Source organism: Rhyacophila brunnea, unplaced genomic scaffold, assembly GCF_057557595.1.
Source record: "Rhyacophila brunnea isolate RB1 unplaced genomic scaffold, BYU_Rbru_1.0 scaffold_18, whole genome shotgun sequence".
Taxonomy (NCBI): Eukaryota; Metazoa; Arthropoda; class Insecta; order Trichoptera; family Rhyacophilidae; genus Rhyacophila; species Rhyacophila brunnea.
Genome location: NW_028232837.1, coordinates 19078737 through 19098673, shown reverse-complemented (window position 1 = coordinate 19098673; position 19937 = coordinate 19078737). Strand labels below are relative to the sequence as shown.

General features: G+C 33.5%; 2 protein-coding genes across 3 annotated transcripts in view; both read right to left on the bottom strand.

The window, feature by feature from the left end:
• Positions 1-7513, bottom strand: part of Cad87A (cadherin 87A) — a 131660-nt gene extending 124147 nt beyond the window's left edge. The window contains exon 1 of the mRNA XM_085945392.1: positions 7055-7513. The gene's annotated coding sequence lies outside the window, so the exon portion shown is untranslated. The remainder of the gene's footprint in view (positions 1-7054) is intronic.
• A 3969-nt stretch (positions 7514-11482) lies between these two features.
• Lsd-2 (Lipid storage droplet-2) lies at positions 11483-19166 on the bottom strand. 2 transcript variants are annotated; one of them, XM_085945098.1, is made up of 6 exons: positions 18860-19166; positions 17735-17901; positions 15764-16005; positions 13227-13422; positions 12108-12798; positions 11483-11805 (listed from the first exon to the last, which is right to left on the bottom strand). In XM_085945098.1, exons 2-5 carry the CDS (start codon positions 17880-17882, stop codon positions 12503-12505), a joined length of 882 nt encoding a protein of 293 aa, XP_085801224.1. In that variant the 5' UTR covers positions 17883-17901; positions 18860-19166; the 3' UTR covers positions 11483-11805; positions 12108-12502. The 2 variants fall into 2 exon arrangements, with proteins under 2 accessions (XP_085801224.1, XP_085801225.1); XM_085945099.1 differs by lacking the exon at positions 11483-11805 and having other exon boundaries at positions 12367-12786; positions 18860-18999.
• Positions 19167-19937: the final 771 nt, after the last annotated feature.

Here is a 19937-nt window from a genome sequence, read left to right as displayed (position 1 = left end):
GTCATAGACCGTAACCAACTACACGGCAGCATGTATTCAACACAGCCCTGTGTATAACAAATACAAACGCGTCGAATTGTTCGGTAGTATGTGTTGAAACCGTGTATATGAAGACTGGACGGCCGCCATTTTGAACGCGCGGTCAAAGCTTGGATAATTTTTAGCGTCTTCACTTTCTTCGATTTATTTTAGTGAGAATGTAACGAATATAGTTTATTTCTTGGTGCATTTGGAATAACTGATATATAGTTTATCTAGTAATCTATTTTTTAATTTTGGAATCGATCTGTTTTAGCTGTAGTGACCGTTTTAACAGATCAGTTGACTGAAAATAAATTCCCGCGAAAATGGCTCGCAGTGAAAGGGTTAAAAACTGATTTGCCTTTCGGGCGCTGAATTTGCAAGCATTGCTCACCAGGTGAGTACATACATAAGTAGGTATAATATCTTTTGGTATACTATAATATATATATGTGGTTAGCGTGAGGTATTGTCGAAGAAACAAGGCGAGGCGGCGAAGGTCGCGCAATAGAGGGAAAGTTACAATCATGATAAAATAAAATATATTATTTATATTTTATAATAATATACGTACACGTCTTGCAAAGGGGTATATATGTCAAAGATCTAAGTGCATCCATTGTTTGCTAGCTGCATACGTTTGACAATTAAATACCTATAAATGTTTTACCAAGCTCATTCAAACTTATCTCTTTGGTTCAAACTAGCGAAAACAAAAATGATAGGAAATGGGTTGCCTTCTTCTGGATAAGGCTGTAACAATGTTTAATATGGAGAAATATGGTATAAACTTCAACACGCCATTTTAAAGAATATGTTATTTTTAATAGTTACGTATGTATATAATAATCCGTTATTATGTGTCACGTAAACAACACGCGCATTCAATATTGGTAATATTTGGGAACATTCAGGCAAACATTTTATTTTAATGAAGTAGGTACAACAATAATCATTTTCTACAAATAATTTACCATTTATTGCATTCGAAATATGAGTAATAACTAGCACTACCTTTGACGTTTACAATTTCGTGTCACGACCTGACTATATCATCATAGTGGGACTCAGTGGCGAAGGGTGGAGGTAGGCTGTTAAGTTCCGCTATAAAAATAGTGTACATTAAACTTTGTCAGTCGTACGTATTTGTTTTTATTGAACTAAGACTACAATTGTTTACAGATGGTGTTATCAGATGGTTTTAAAAATCAATTAAACCCTGCCAAAACCAAAACATAATAGTTATGGTATATTTTGAGCGATACGATGAAATTTGGCACACGTTTTCATTCATACTTATTTGTTTTCATTGGATTAAGAATACAAAATATTACACATCGTCGTGGTAAATGCAATAGGTCGTATGTCAAAAAAATTTCAATTTTGTTTTATTGCACCATAGTGACCAGCCCAGTCATCTACACCATCTCCAATAGGTCTTATGTCGTTAGACCAATAAGAAGTCGACTATCCCAACACTTGCAAAAAGACGAACCGACACGTCATTGATATTGGTCACGCCAAACAGTCGTATGTCAGAGCTCATCATAATGATAGTAATGTTTTTGTTTGTTTTTATTCCTCGTTCTTCACTTTATACTAAAGAATTCGTCAAATAATACGATGTAAGTAATTTACCAATCACTGTTTTTTAAAATCTACTTTATAATTACATTATTGTTGTCAGATTTAGTAAAATTTTCAAGATTCTTTCTACAGATAATCTAACACTACTTTTTGTCTCAAACTAAAGAAAAATTCTCCGCCGTATATATGGACCGATCAGGGACGGCACCAATTGGAGAAGAAGATATATTGCTGAGCTCTACGGGCTATACGAAGATTGCAGCGCAGTTCAATCAATTAAGATTGGGGGACTGCGATGGCTAGGTCATGTGCACCGTATGAATGTACGTACGTGTGATGTCCGGCAATCCAATCGGGCGTAGAAGAAGAGGCAGGCCAAAGATTCGCTGGTTGGATGGAGCTGCCAATGACTGCCGTGTTCTAGGGGTACCAAATTGGAAAGCGGCCACACTGGATAGGGACAGGTGGAGGGAGCTGTTGGAGGAGGCCAAGACCCACACCGGGTTGTCGTGCGCCTGATGATGATGATGACTTTTTGTCTCATTTATTTATTGCCAAAGTAATTATTTGTTCACCAATCACGATTGACAGTTTTAATAAGACACTGTTTATTTAGTTAAAAATTATTTAGTAAAAAGCTATTAAAATGATTAATGGAAGTTGTGGGCGGTACTTGGTATCTTTAGCAGTCAGCAACATTACTTCACCGGATACTAATGGTAAGAATAAATAAGATTATGTCGCCACAAATGTGGAGTGGAGATGATATTTTGCTGAGATGTATTAACGATTATCAAATTTAAAAATGATTATTTTCTTCAGGACCTCAAATAACCTGTGAAGTCGTAAGAACCACTGACGATATGGCGTTACAAGTTGAACCTGGGAATGCAGCGGAACTTGAACTCTTAGTCTTAGAGCATCCATTTGAAGTCACTTTTCAAAATATTGGTTCAGAAATAGAACTCGATTTCGCTGAGGTTAATAATACTTTGACTATCAAAACTCCAATTTTAGAACAAGCAGAATCATTGCTGAGGCAACCTTCGGACATAAAGATAGCAGAGAACATTGTATCAACACAATCAGCCCTGAGATAAAATATAGATTGTGATATGACGATGACTGAACATCTAAGTGGCCCTGAACATTTACTATCTGATATCAGTAGTGACTCTGAAGCTCTGTATCAACCTGAATCAAATCAATCAAGCTCATCAGAAGACTTAGAGGAGTTTGCTATGCAGTCTGACACCCATGGTGACGAACCTACTGAGCAAGTCAATCAAAGAAAACGAAAAGGGCAAAGCAATAATTGTAAAGAGTGGAAGAGGCAAAAAAAACTCTCAACTGCTTAGACTATAGATACATCTCAACTGCTCAACTCAACTCAATCAGCTCAACTGCGATTGCTAGGCAAGTCTTATGCGGGTTTTGAGAAGCATGAAGAGTCCGGCAAGGGCAGCAAGTATAGACAGACGTCTAAAAAAGATTCTATGACCATAGGTCCACGTTGTGGTGGGCATAGTGACATGCTCAAAAGGGTGGGCCAAAAATAGCCTTTAAGTGCGATACAATCAGTGATGAACAACGCAGCTTGCTATTCACAAATTTTTGGAAGAAAACAAAATAATACTACCTACTGTTTAAATAAAAAAATTACTTTTCTAAAAAAAAGTATTCTTTTAAAACTGTTCTTTTTTCTTTTAAGTAGGTATTTACCTGCTCTGTTTTATGCAAATACATAATTAAACTATGATATTTTTAAATAAATCTTTTTAAAAATTATTGTGTGTTATTTTGAATATTAACTTTTAATCTTTTCTTTTAAACATTGAAATCGTTTTTATACAAGTGCCTAATTAAACAGAGATTTATAATAAAAAAAACTTTTTCATTAGTTCAAGCTTACTTTTTAAACGTTTATGTACAAGTGTATAATAATATGTCTATATTAATATAATATTATATTTTGTTTCATTATAAATACCTAATTTTAGTGTTTTCAATTTAGGTATGTTTGCATAAAAATTGGACTTATGTCAACAAAAGTGGCCAACATTGACGATCAAATAGTTGTATGTCAACCTAACTTTCTTATTATTCATCTTACATCAAAATGATGATAACAGTCTTAACAGGGAACAAATTCTACTAAGTAAATAAATTTGTGAAAAAAATCGGTGCATTGGGGTTAAGATGGGATAGTTTTTTGTCTCTCCTGAAAAGTTTGGTATCTTTGACATACGACCTATTGCATTTACCACGACGACATGTTATTGGTTCATTTTTTAAATTCATTAAGCCCTGCCTAAACCAAACTATAATAGATACAAAATATTATGCTATCTATAAAATATCCAAAGGTATGTATGTATTATTTAATTGCATAATTTTAAATATTTTATAGATAAACGGGTATTTTTTTGTTATTATCTATTATAGCTTGGTTTTCGCAGGGTTTAATTGAATTTTAAAAACTAGCCAACACCATCTGTAAATTGTAATCTTATTTCAATGAAAACAAATATGCATGACTGACAAAGTTTAGTGTGCACTATTTATGGCGGATCTTAACAGCTTACATCCACCCTTTTGATTGGAGACACTCTTTAAATATTTTATAATTTATTAAATCTTGAGGAACTCTTACCTGGCCAATGGCTGATAATATGCCACATAAAAATCGACGGTGGTAAAAAACATTTACACATCCCGTCTGGTTTACTGGTTTGGTTACAAACAAACCGTGTGTATAAATTATAATTTGTAATGTAATAGTTTTTTTAATTATATCAAAGTACGTAATTCAATAATAATTATCGCACGAATATTTAACTAAACTAAACCTTCAAAACGCTTAATTACCATATCAATAATTCAGATGAAAACCTTAACTTGTATTTTTCTGAAAACATTTGCAAATCCTAGCGGAATCCGGAAGACGAGCTCACGGGACATTGCACTAAGGAAGTATGTTTATGATGGATTAGTGACAATTAAATCGGTATCATGTGTAGGTATAATTTACGGATAAATCCAAACGATGTCATATTATTGAGGCCTGCATCTCCATGTAGCTTGCCAACAAATATCCTGACTCGAATGGATCACCTCGACTTAGCAAAGATCAAGGATAGTCTTATCCTGATGTGATTTTGTATTGGAGTTTATTTGTTTCCATCAAACTTTCTATGTCTTTTTCTATTTCTATATCAGTTACGCTGCCATGCGAAAGAATGATTTCTAGTATAATTTAGTTTGTCTATGCTCCTATACCCGCTCACTTAACTGGTTGACAATTAAACAAAATAAAACTGTAAGAATTAAAAATAATTTTGAGATGAGATGTTTCTCTCGGTTTTCCGGTGTAGTGAATTCTGCACCGCGAAAGCCGCAAAGCAAAATAAACCATTGTTGTTTTGAACGGAAAACACTTCTTGCATATCAAGAAACGGCAATTTTGCAAGAATTTTCTTCCAACGAGCCGTAACAAAAAGTATTTTATTATTATAGTCTTTCACTTTTTTGCATTATTGTTTTACCAACCTTACGTTTTTACGCTGCGTGCTTTTAATTCCAGCACATCCATTGACGTATTATTAAGATTTGAATCCTTTTGTCTCTAAATGCATTTATTTCGTCACTGCCTGCGACTGCGTATTAGACTTTTACTACTTCTATAGTTGTATAGTATTTCAAGCTTAATTTGGACAATTTTATCGTTGTACCTCTATTCTATCAATATTGTATTCTATTTCATCGGTCGCGGGTAAATCTTGAACGTTTTCTCAGCTCTTTCTGTAGCACAATGGATAATGTCTACTTCGATATATACATGAGTGTGACTAGAGTTGGGTTTCGGGAATTTCCCGACGGGAATTCTCGAGATTTTCCATCCCGAATCAGAATCTTTTCTCGGGATTCGGGATTTCTTTATTATCAAATATTAATTGAAAAACGATTTTCTATATGAAAAAAGTGGACAGGCTGATCGGAGCATTAAACACAATTAGCCAACGTCGACACAAAATGAGCGCAATTTTTGCAACATCAGGGAATTTTGTGTCTCAAAAGCATACGCGATTATCAGACGCAGCGTCTGTGTTTTATGAAATTCTATTTTAATAAGTAATGTTTTGAATTATTTTTATTATGAAGTATGGGCCTAATAGGTTGAGCAAGTGGCTGACATCCATAAATATAATAAATCTGTTAATACAAACCTCCACTCAGTGGAGGCCCATATGATCCTATTAGGATCGGACATGGTCGAAAGAAAGAAAGACGGTATGATGAGGGGAGCGTCCTGTGAAGAACCTTCCGTGGCCCTGATTGTTAATGACGTGCACTGGAGTAAGAAAGTCCAAATGAGAATATTCAATCTCTCTTTTCGTATGACAACCTTTTGATAACTCCTATTATTTTGTGTAATTGCCCAGGACGAGGACATACTTACTTAATAGTCGAACGACCTAACTAAAAGTCATATTGTAGTAGTTGGGTATATAGCTAAATTATTATTATTCTGTCAGAAACTCATTTTTGACAAAAATGGAAGTGTATCCGCTTGCATCTGAAGTCCAAATTGCATGTCATGTAAAGATTTTTTTAAATTGTGAATAATAATATAATAACGGTGCTCACATTTGAATAAAATGGTACTTAGAAACTTTTTTAATAGGCTTTTAAAAAAATAAAATACATATTATATTATAATATTAGGTACGTTAATTCGGAGTAGGCAAGTACCTACATAGTTGCAGTTTCAATGTTAGCGGTATTGCTCTTTTGACTAAGGGTGAATCGGAGAACACAAAATGAATGGGAAGTGAGTAACCTCCTGGGTGAGGCTGTAAGAAGATTTAAATCTCGAGTGTGAAGAAATATGTTAAAGAATACATAGGTATTTTCAATAATAATATAAGTTTGTCACACCAACGGAACGCGCATTCATTAAGTATTGGTAATATTTGACGAAATCGGCACGCTTTGTATTTCATGCGTTTTATGACCTGACCGTCATAAACCGATAAATCGAATCCGGCTTGAAGCCTCGGTTCATGGGCCTTGTTAATGTGTTATCTGGACTGAACCTAGCTCAATAGGTTGTCAGAAAACAGCATCCCCAACGACCCCAACTCAAAACTGAAGAACTTGTTTCGACTCACACATAATATTTTAATGTAATATTATATTAATGTATTTTTGTGTAGGCATGTGTGATAATGTACGAAGTAATCATTCGACATGTTTTTATTAAAAACTTGGCAATTCTGAGAAATTATTTAAAAAAAGCAGGTACAAAAGCATGACCATAAAAAGTTTGCCTATTATTTTTAAGTAAGTAATATTTATTTTTAAATTATATCAACAAATTTATATATTATGCTTATAGAATTCTTTGTTAATATAATATAAACAGAAGGAAGAAAATTGCACTTACATTATTTTAGCTAACAGATTCTTGAAGATTCCGCATTTATATTGGGTCCTCCAAGGATGTTTTTATACACCCCGTTTGAAATATCCCACTGTTTAAACAAATTATATTGAGTTAAAAACTAATGAAACTATTCAAATACCACATTGTGCACGATAAAACTATTTCACCAACGTCACCTTTACACGGAATGTCAAAAACCTAACCAAATACCGTTACACACAACACTTGGTAATAATTATTATGAAACGGCACTAAGAAATAAACATTACTTTTAAATTATCAACTTCAATACATTAGTAACTTGTGGCACGTTTTATCCTGTGCCATCACCATTGATGACACAATGTAAACAGTAAACACAGCATTTCCATAAGTTTAAGTCATCTGACAATCCCGAATCCTACACATCTGCAAAAACACCCACCGACAACCAAACACCTCTCAGTCAAAACTTAACATAACTTGAATTTCTTTGACTTCGCCTTCATTCGAAATACCGCCGGCGGGTACTATTATCACATCACTGCAATTCAGTCAACAGTCAAACTTTAATCTTCTCAAGTTTCATCCCATTTTCACGTTCGAGTGATATTTTTACTTATAGTACCTATAACAGGTATCAAATATCAGATAATAACGCTGTCAGTATTATCAGATATTTGAGAGGTTCGACTTGATACTTACGAGCACCCATCAGAATTTTATATAAATTATACGATATTTACTTAACCACCTGTTTTATTATTTTTGTTTTATATGTATTTTTAAAATGTTTTATTGAGACATAAATGTGATCTTACTATCTATACGTCCATCTATTTCCTATTTCTGATGCAATATCTCACGGTGAACCGTGACTGGACCAAATTCTGGTCACAATAATGAAAAAAACAATATCGTTGTACTACTTTCATGACCCCACATCCTGAAGTGGGCCCCCAGGCTAGGATCTTTGGCGGGCCCCCTACATATCTCTAAGGGTAAAGGCAGTGTGACGCTCTACAGTAGCGTTATCGAAATCGTGTACGCAGTAAAATTAATGAGTATTTATTAGCGATTTTTTATATTTTTGATGCATCCATATTATGCATCCAATAGAATTCTAAAGTAGTCGAGTATCGACACACAATTAAAAATTGTATTGCACAATCGCATAATTTAAAATATTAACATTATTGTAGTAACATAACCTGCAGGCGACTTTTTTTTACTAATAGAGCAAATTTGTGATCTGTGTTTATCTCATTCGACTCGCCACGCCGTTTTCATTATTCATGATATAAGATAAAATTAAAAAGGAAGAATCATTCAACGAAATGTATGTCGAATCAACATTTAAATAATTAATATTTTGACATTGCGTCGATATTTTTTTATCAAAGTGAAATTTTGAGATTATTTAATACGTGTATAATGATTAAGTTAAGGTTTGGATACAAAAAGTAGTGTTAAATGAAAAACTAATTTTTAATAAAACAATTAATAATTTTTAATATAAATTATTTAGAAGCGAAAATAAAAAGAGTGCACTGTTGTGATATTAGTAATCAGCCAGAAAAGTATTGCCATGTTGATTATTTACTACCTCATTTTATTATTATGGATACTGAAGCACTCAGATTTTATTATAAATATAAAATTGTATAAGAATCACTGATAGATTCAGCGCTCGAAATGGAATATTTTACGAACCGGAGCGTTATATTTATTTCACGAAAATATTAACATAGTTATCTAATTGCATGTGTATTTTATAAAAATAAGTGTGTTAGATTTTTACATTATATGGAAAATCTAGCTGAGACGGTCAAATTAATATATCCACGAGACGGAGCGATAATTTTGGGGATTTTACGAACCGGAACCGGTGCTCCGGGGTCCATTTCGAGCCCTGTATAGAATATTGCCCTCTCTATTTTACATATTATTACCTACTTAAATTGTTTTTAAAATACCGACAAACAAAAATCAAGGATTCAATGGTTGTCATATAAATATTATAATAATATTCTACCTAACAATAAAAATCAATAAATTGAATTTCAGGTTCTTACAAGGATGTAAATATTGTGAATGGAGGGTTTTCGGTTCATACATTAGAAACTCTAAATTATTTTGACTACAAAAATGTTAACTAACAAAAAAATGTCTTTTATAATAATTATTATTGGTTTTTATATAGGTAGGTACCTACCCAGGTAGATATATTTTATTCTTTTCATCACCCTATTTAATAACACATGCAATGATTATCAGTGTTCTCAACAGCAACTCCAGCAACCAACATCTTAACGGACGACGACGCACTAGTGGTTCTGGATCTACATTCCTGTTTAAGAAAAAAACACAAATCACGCCATGTATGTTGTAAAGATTGGCTTCTAAAGGGAAAATAGTATTCACGCATAAATTTTAATAAGCGAGTTAAAATTCGCGCCAAAGGATTAGCATAATTATTTAAAGATACATGAAGAAACCTACTTAAATCATTTATCATCGGTTACTCGGCTTATAACGAAATAATACACTGTTATAAAAGAAGCCATGACTGTTCATGGGTCGGACGAAGACTTGAATACTCTACCTTAATAATACTTTAATGCTAAAAATAAAAGACGAAAGTCAAATAAAACAAATAACAATGACATACAACTAGTTTAAAATGAACCATCGGTTGTTACCATGGTACATGATAAAATTAACAACTTGCACTGATGATCTGTGCAAACCAAAATACATGTCTTATCGAAAGATTTACCATCTATCAAAATGTCAGTGAATTGTTAAAATATATAGTTTTTGCAACTAAATTTCTGTTAAGCAACGACTGTTAATTGGAGGGGAATATAATATAAGCATACCTCACACAGATGTCTCTAATATTTAAACCAGTTTAATTGATTTTTTATACTTAAATAAAATTGGGACAATTTTATATACTTAAATAAGTAAAAAAATAACATTCACTTAAAATTTTACGATACCTACTTAGGATGCAGTAACCAGAAGGCAAAGAATCACTCGAGTTGTAAAATATTAATACGCATAATTTGATATAGTCCACTTTCCACCTGCGTGACTACGTTTTGTAAAAAAACGGTAGCAGTGTAGGAAAAGTTGTTTCTCTTTGCTTTTCCATATTTTTTCTTGCTCAAAGAGCTTCAAAAAACTTCCCTTGCAACAATAATCAAAAGCCAAATCAGTGATTATAATCTTACAGACCTACAAACTTATCTAAAGAATGGATGGGGGAGCCATAGTCGAAAATTACCCAATCAAGACTAGAAAATGACGTTTTCAAAAAGGGTGTCCATATGGTAGTTTCTAGTTCCATTTTTGACCATTCTTTAGATCAGTTTGTAGGACTGTAACATTAGGAATATGCCTATCCCAGATAAGCTTTCTATCCTCAAAGAGTGGGACCAAACAATTATGGACATTACAATTATTGTCTCCTCTTTTAACAATGCCAAGGAGACTGCTTGATTTATGAGTTTCACCAAGTGTGGGCCTTTGGTTAAATGCTTAAATGATGCCTTACGCATTTCTTCGGCTCTTCAAGAGCAGTTGACCATATGTATCGCCCCCACTTCCTGAAGCGGGGCCCTAGGCCAGGATGTTTGGCGAGCCCCCCTACTTATTGCCAAGGTTAAGGGCAATGTGATGTTCTATAGTAGTGTTCCCCAAATGGTACCCCGTGTATTTAAGCGATTTTCTATATTTTTAAATAAAACCCCTTGAATTATTGATTTGTCGGTATTCATATATCATATTATCAGTCGGTATCATATTATGAACCACTGGTCGCGGCCCTCTCTCGTGGTAGCCAAGTAGCATTCGAATATTGGATAAATAACAATTTTTATTATTCTGGAAACACTACAAATAATTGTAATATAAAATAATACACGTGAATTATCGTGTAGTTACTTATATATCAATCATTATATCACATCAAATAATTGTATTGCACAACTACATTTTTTTAATGTTAATTTTGTCGAAGTAGTGTAGTAGTTTAGTAGTGTAGTAGTGTAGTAGTTTGTAATATAACAAATTTCTGGTGTGTGTTTATCTCACAACTAGTGAAGCCGCCACACCGGTCCCCTAGGCTGGAGCACTGTCAGCCCCCCCCCCGTTTGTGGGGGCCATGACCATATGGGTTGACAAGGATTGAACTGCCAGATGAATGACGGGAGACATAGTCATCATTCTGCCGTCAGTAATGTGATCACTCTTTGGTTTAATGGATACATCTTAATAAATCAGTTAAATTTTCTTCCCTTCTTACCTGAGAGAGCAAATAAGCATAGAAATCCAAGAGTTAATTGAGTCACTGTTTTGGGTACTCTTTGGGGTATCCAGGGGTAGATTTTTTTATATACAGGGGATATTCATTTTACACGGCTACTCACTGTTATTTTGTTTAACTCTTTTATTGGTATTATTGTGTATATTATGTTAAATCTCTATATAATATATGATTTCAATAAATTGGTCCAATTATTTAATATTTTGGATAATATCTATACAACGTAATATGTATTACAATATATTTATTTTTATTGTAAGTAACAAAATAATATCGCTTTTGAACAAAATAAGTTTAATATACATAAATGCAATTTATCGACAGTATAAAGAAATAATTTTCCATTATTTTATGTGCATGGATAATAATTATTTTGTATCAATTTAACGATTCTGTATAAGTAGTTGTACCTACATGGTTTTAAAAAAAAACAGTGGGTCTATTCTATGCTTATCGACCGCTAAAGTGATAAAGTGAAAAATATTATCAAACTTAGGGTAGGTTTGTATCAAAATATTAGCACTTATTGTAACAATTACACGAAGCCGGTTTTTATTGTTGCAATAAGTGCTATATTTTAACAGCACCTATCTTGCTGCTGTTAAAATATCGCACTTATTGCAACAATAAAAACCGGCTTCGTGTAATTGTTACAATAAGTGCTAATATTTTGATACAAACCTACCCTAAGTTTGATACTATTTATCAATTTAGTGTTCGATAAGTATAGAATAGACCCACAGCTACAGAATATTTTTAACATAATATCATTATTCTGTAGTAAAAAGAGATTATAAAAATATAATATTAATAAAAACTGTAAAACTATCCGCTCGGCTATAGAATCTTTGATAAAAGCAAAATAATATGTTTAATTGAAAATATATTTATAGAAATAAAATGACTTCAAAGACTCATAATATAATATATTATATCACAACGATATAACAAAGAATGATCAACACTTCCACGGAGTAGATTTAAGGTCTTGTTAAAATTGTTTAAAACCCGTTAAACAAACATAATTTTGTTAAAAAGTTTTTATAAGATGAAAAATGATTATTATACTATACGTAAAAATATTTTTAAGATTAATGCAGTCTTCATTTTAATAACTAAAAGCGGGGTGATTCGGATTATGATTTCTTTTCGGCGTTAGTGGCGTCAGTCGGCTTGGAATTGTCGCTGCTCGTCGTCGGCGCATTTTGGAGTCCGCTCGTGACGCCCTGAACCTTTTGGTTGATCTGCTGCAAGTACTGGGTGAGCTGAAGTACGGCGATGAGGGAAGCCACATACTCCTTCACGTCTTGGGGTTTGATGGATTTGATTTGCGAAGACACGTTTCTGTAGACCCTGCGGGCGGCCTTGTTGGAGAGTCTGCCAACCGTCTGGACGGTGTGAAGGACGGGATCGTCACTCGCTGAAATGGGAGCTAGAATAAATAACAAATAATATAATGGAAATTATTTCAATCAATAGTAAAAGTATTAATGTTCCTACAGTTATATTATTATATATAGTACAAGTTTAATATTTATTAAATCCTTAACAGATGAATGGAAGAAACAAATAATTAATTGTCTATGTCATACTGAGTTCATCGATACCAGCAAGACAATAAAATATTCATGTTCAACGATTGAATTGAATCACAATTTTGAGGGCAAAAGGGCATTGCATACTGCATAATGTTATCTATTTTAAATATTATTTAGACTTCCCGAGGGCGTACATTTTTTTAATCAGTCCAAACAACGCACATGTATATTTAAACACAAAAATATTCACTACTTGAATTTAATGACTCAAAACTAAAACAAAATAAATAATTACTGTTTGTTGTAGGAGTATTTAACTTACCATCTCCGTAGTTCTCATCTTCTTCGGTGGCGGGGAAGTAGTAGTCGAGAAGCCTTTCTGCCAGAGCAGTCGTTGAGTCCACTCCCGTCACTGCCATCTGTCCATATTGCGATGCTAGCACTTCATTCGCTTTATTCCAAGAGAGTTCTTTCAACGATGATGCCTTGTTTTCAACATTAGACTTAGCAGCACACACCTGAAAGCGAAATTAATATTTTAGTATTCAAATCAGGCAACAAATAGTAGATAGTTTTATGTATCTAGGTAATATTAAAGTTTTATTTCGATTTAATTATCCTACATACTATCATGCCTACTGAGCTCTCTAATTTAGATATTTTTTGGAGCTATGTTACGAATTGACATAATATTGGAACTAGAATAAATTGTACATATTAACTTTCAGTATTACAATGCTGCGCACCTATTCTATACACAAGGCTGCTATCGGCGGCCCGTCGAGGGTAGTTTATCATATTTATGTATTGAGGCGGTTAATTGTTACAATAAGTTAACCGTCTGAACTGTCAAAAAGTGCTGTTTTGTTAACTTTTAGAGCGAGATAGACAGTTTAGACTGCTACTCATTGTCACAATTAAGTATAATACTCAATACATAAGTGTGATAAACTACCCTCGATAGCGGTATAATTTGATGTTATGATAGACCCATTGATGCTGTTTCCGTCACGTTTTTAGTGTGTTTGAATTAGTATTGGTAGTTATACAAAAAAATATATTCAAATAAAAGTGACTGTTAACTATCTTTATAACCGCCATCATTGGAAGCTATTTAGATTCTACGAACACCGTTTTGATCAAGATGATTTTTTGATTTACAATGAAGATTCTGTATTATATTTTTCAATGTAATAAACAGTCATTTCGAAAATGCAATACTACGTATAAATAGGTTATAGCATCTGAAATTATTTAGAAGGGCCAATAATTATGTTCCACTGATATGAAGAGTCAATGCACCAAAAAATAGGAATTTTTCCGTTGGTCTATCAACATGTCATTAACAGGATATCGAAATGAGTAGATACATTTCAAGTTTACTAGTGATAGCACTCTTAGCAACATGGGTCAGGTTTATCAGCTAATGTCAAATATTTGTAATAACAAAATTATCTTTTGATAAAATAGGAAACGAAAAACATGCCAGATCGAGAACTGTCACTGATAACAGTAAAAAAATCGAATGATATTACAAGTGATATGCGTGTATACATAAATTGAAAATGAATACAGCGTATCAAAAACAAGATTAGTTAACGTGTCGCATTATGTTCAAAAAATAATACCATTGAAGACCTGCTTTCGATTATAAATTATCAAATACAAAAAAGTAACACACTTTTGTCTTTTTATAATTAACCATTACTGGGAGATTTTCATTCGACAATATTTCACCGGCGAAATTATCAGTAAAAACTGTCTTATAAATAAAACAAGGTAAACCCCAAAATGAGTGGCCAAATCAATGGTGGCAACAATAATTAAAAAATATTAATCAAAAAGTTACAATACTGAGTTTTATAGATTCGAGAGTAATTCAACCACGCAAGATTGGGAGACTGCTGACTAGGTAATGTGCACTATACGAATGAGAATGAACTGGCGGCGGAAAAGAGTAGTGTCAAACAATACAATAGTATGCAGAAGAAAAGATAGGCCAAAATTTCACTCGCCAGACGGAGCTAGACTTATGTGTATGGTACGAAATTGGTTAGCAACCACTTTGGATAGAGACGGGTGAAGAGAGTTATTTGAGGAAGCTACGACTCACCCTAAGGCATAAATCCCATTGACGCAGCGAGTGTGGCGCTCACGCAAAATTTCTACAAGTGGCGCGTAAATCATCGAAAATACAACGTAATCAAATACGCCAGCGCACACTGGACTTGACGATGCCTTGTGCCCCGCCTGCCGCATGAGTCACCGTTTTTCGCTTCTCGGCGATACGATTTAATGAAAATACAAAGAAGTCCATTCATTGAACACGGCTACCAAAATCACGCTGCTCGAGGCGTCGTCGATCGACGGGCGAGAAGCAATTATTTAATAACAGAGAAGTCTTTGTTTAATTTTATTCCGTGTCCTATATTTCGCTGGTTGAATAATGTCGTCGTAAATATTAATTACATGCCCCGAAATAATATAATATTTTTATTGCTTTGTTATGAGAGACGCTGTAATAATAATTATTTTGTGCTGCTTGGGCCGCTTATTACATAGGTGAAGGGTAATACGCGGCAAGAGACGTGTGATTATGGTTATGAATAAACGCTTCATACGTCGACTTCGCCCGCTCGACGCGTTCTATGGGCACTATCGCTAATGATGATAAACCAAAATCAGTAAAATTTGAAAGTTATTATGGTATAATGTCATTCGTTTTGGCTAATGTTTGAAATGTAAGAATAATACAACTACTGCAGCTTCTTTGATATGCCAAAAAGTCTGAATGATTTTACAATAGTGTGAGAGCGAGTGACGAAGAATCTTATTTATATACTATAATCTTCTATTTACCTTATTAATTGCGGGTTGAACAGCAACGGATACTGCGGCTTTGGCATTTTCATATATTTGTTGGGGTTCTTGTGTCACCATGGGAACATTGACTTCGAGGGTCTGAATTCCCTTCATCAAGGTCTGGTCTACGGTTTGAATGGGGCCTTCTAGTTTTACAACCAGCGGTGCCGCAGTTATGAGGGCGCGCTGTACTGTTGCTTCCGCCGTTGACAACGCCCAATTGAACATAGAGTTGGAACCTGAAATACATTATACGTTGTATGAGAAAATTATAAAATTAAAAATAATAATTTAGTGTATAAGTTATATAATAAATAATATTAGTATAATAATATATTAAGTGTTTTGGTTTATAAATGATTATTTTATTCTTTTTCAGCAACATTTTCTTTAGTTTGTCACTTAAAATATCAGAAATTACAGAGAAGCACAATATTTCAAAAAAATAACACACTTAATGCCGTCTTGTTTACAACTATTGGTTCAATTTAAATTGATACGTGGGAATATTCCTATCGATTTCTTGTTCAATTTATTTCAACAACATTTCAGTTAAAGGACTTTGAGATCCCCGGGGTTCCAGCGGCTAGCTCAGGTGTCCATCGAACCCCGGATTCACAAAAAAAAAAGTACGATATATTTGAGGGTGGAATTAAATAAAACCACGTCTGTCTCGTGTAACTTGGTATTCCTTATATTTTACACTTTCTTTACATGTTTAGGTTTTTACAATTAGTTACGCAGGTCCGTATATGTCGGAAAGGGGACGCTTACTAATTTATTTATTTTTTTAAACTTCGCGTACCCACGCCATTCAGCAAAAAGGACTCTCGTGATTGGCCAAATTTTATCGCGTGATCCTTACGATTTGACGAATCACGAGGACCACCTCGGCGCAGGCGCGCGAAGACTTCAACGTTGCCGGCAAAATTTATTATATTTGAATACTTATATTTAGTCTTAAAATTATCGCTTTCATCCATCATCATTTATACTTTTTAAATTAAATTTATCTTAATTACACCTCCGCCCAATATGCGATTTTCACACACCGGACGAAGGCCTTTACTTATTGAGATCCCCGGGGTTCCAGCGGCTAGCTCAGGAGTCCATCGAACCCCGGATTCACAAAAAAAGAAAATTCAAACGGTAGGAGTGTAAATAAAACACGGTCTTTCGTGCTCGTAACGTGGTCTTCTTATATTTTACATTTTCTTTAAACGTTTACATATTTTGTTTTAACAATAAGTTTCGCAGGTCCTATCCTATCGGAAAGGGGACGCTTACTAATTACTTTTTTTCTTTTTCAAACTTCGCGTACCCACGCCATTCCAGCAAAAAGGACTCTCGTGATTGGCCAAATTTTATCGCGTGATCTTTGATTCGGCGAATCACGAGGACCACCCTGGCGCAGGCGCGTCGAAATTTGGACGTTGCCGACAAGCGCGGCAAAATTTATTATTTTTAAATCCTTATATTTAGTCTTAAAATTATCTCTTTCATCCATCATCATTTTTACTTTTTAAATTAAATTAAATTTATCTTAATTACACCTCCGCCCAATATGTCATTTTCACACACCGGACGAAGGCCCTTACTTATAAATAAAAAATACTTACGTGGTTGAGCAAGGAATCAGATTAGATGTTTTACGAAGCCGTTTCTAGAGGTCAGGGTTACGTTTCGACTTGAGCTACTAAATGATTATTTTACACCGGGAGAAGCCCGCCTGTAACAGGGGTGTATCATTATGAATAAAAAATACGTGGTTGAGCAAGGAATCAGATTAGATGTTTTATGAAGCCGTTTCTAGAGGTCAGGGTTACGTTTCGACTTATAGCTACTAAATGATTATTTTACACCGGGAGAAGCCCGCCTGTAACAGGGGTGTATCAACTTGACAAGCGAATTCGTCAGCCAAAAAGAATTTAAAAAAATATTATTTCTATTTTCAAATAGCAATCTAACCTTTGACTTTTTCGTAGATTCCTGCTCCTTGATTATAGGCAGCTTCTATGACTGGAAATTTCATGACGTGGTCAACGGATGCCATATAGTAAGGCGAGGTCGGTGCGGGAACTTCAGCGGCTGCGGCATTTTGTCCATTAGTTGCCATTTTGTTTTGTGTTTATACGCTGTAATGAATAAGAAACAAATTGAATTGATGTGTTTTTTTGCTAATATTATTTGGTAGCTATCTGATAAGACGTTGCCTAGATTATCGAATTGTTATTACCTTGATTATGATAGGCAATTCAACAATTCGATAATCCCAGCAAGATACATTCCTCCGACGGTGGGTGATTGATTATAATACAAGAATCTCTATTTATTATTTTGCTGTTATTAATTTTATTTACCTACTGTTCAATAATGATAATGTCGTAAACTAAATCGGACTTAGTATTTTATAAATGTGTAAAAGTGGTAAACATAAAAATATTTAATAATGAACAATATATTATTGTATTGTTAATTATTTCAAGTATCATTTATTAATCATGACTGTACAAGAATTGTACATTATTTTGACACACTAGTAACATTAACCTTTTGGCTTAAAACAGCTGATAAACCATATTCTTATTATTGTTGTGCTGTATGGAAGATTTTTTGTCTATGAAGTTTCTTATTGGAATCATATTGGAACTGAAGTTAATGACAGTTCGAAACAATAATGAAATGACACTACAAAATTCACCAGAATTTGAATAATTATTAAAGTCACATGCACCAATTTTACATAAATTATAACTACGCACACCTTCCTGTAATTAAATGTCCATTAGGCATCCTTTTAAATCGATTTGAACAAAATCTACGCATCAATAAAATTCAATAATGTCCACCGACCCATTGCACGACCATTCTTTATTTACTGGTTATTAACTTACATTATATTTAATGAATAGTAATAAGTCTGTACTTACAGCTTTAAAATACTAATAATACGTATATTAATGGAACTTTTTAAATAGATACCTAGGTATCCTATTGAAATATTGTATTTTGTACAAAATAACCCTAATGAAAAGTTTCATACATTTATTTATAGAGCACTGATAAAAAATAATCAAAACAAAAGCTACTCACATAATTTGAAAATAAGTAGAAAATATTAAAACGTTATTGTAAAACAGTATAAACTTTTATTCACAGCACTGACGCGATCAACTAAACGAGTTGAGAACGAAAAAACGACTGATTGAATACCCAACGAAACAAACCACAATACTCTCACAAACTGATTCTCGTATCAGATATCGCGAGCTTATGTAGGTATTCAAAATTAAAATATGACACTGGAATTTCTAGTGCGTTCGCGGAAGAATGATAAAGCTAAAAACAAAAATATAATCGAGCGATCTAGCTGACTAATCAAACAAATCCACGTGTGTGCAGATTTACTAAAAAAATATGACGTAAACTTGTTGCAATAGTTCGGTAGGTACCTAGTTATTTTATAAATGGAACAAAATACATAATAATGTTTTTATTTTAAAATACCTACCATAGAGATGTGATACTCGGGTATAATAATTAATAGGTAGGATAGGTAAAAAGTTACATAATGCCTATAATATTATAATAAGATGTATTTATATTGCAAGAAGAAATAATATCAATGTATTTATAATTAAAATAAAACACAATATTACCAATTATAATAATTAATAGTTATCTACGTATCCAACATCATTATTTAATAAATAAAAAATAGCATTTCGTTCACTTACATGACAAATCAGTTATAAATGTCCTGATAAATGGGCGAAACTGGTGTTGATATTCATTAAAATATAATGAGGAGTAATTAGTGTGGTACTATGACGTTGCGTTTTCTTTTAATTACCTAATACAACGCCTCTCCACTAGAGATTTACTTATTTTATTTAAAAAAAAAATGTAAACTCCCAGATTCATTGGCTCAGTTGAACTGGATAATTTTTAAGTCAGTTTCGGCGCTCCGGCCTCCTTGTCGAACTATCTACCTACGACGACACGTTCTTCAGCAAATACTTTTTCACGCACACACGATGTGTAATAGAACAAATCTTGTACCTAGGTATTCATATCTGTAATTTCTATTGTGTATCAATAAATCAATTATTCATCTTCTAAAACAATCCCCCTAACAAAAACATTCCACCCCTCTCTTCTGCGAATCCCC

Excerpts from the sequence above, each read along its gene's own strand:
- Lsd-2 (XM_085945098.1), bottom strand. The coding sequence starts at position 17,882 with ATGGCAACTAATGGACAAAATGCCGCAGCCGCTGAAGTTCCCGCACCG. Across the intron at positions 16,006-17,734 it reads AATCTACGAAAAAGTCAAAG|GTTCCAACTCTATGTTCAAT; the intron begins GTTAGATTGCTA and ends AATGTATTTCAG. Across the intron at positions 12,799-13,226 it reads AGATGAGAACTACGGAGATG|CTCCCATTTCAGCGAGTGAC; the intron begins GTAAGTTAAATA and ends TATTTATTCTAG.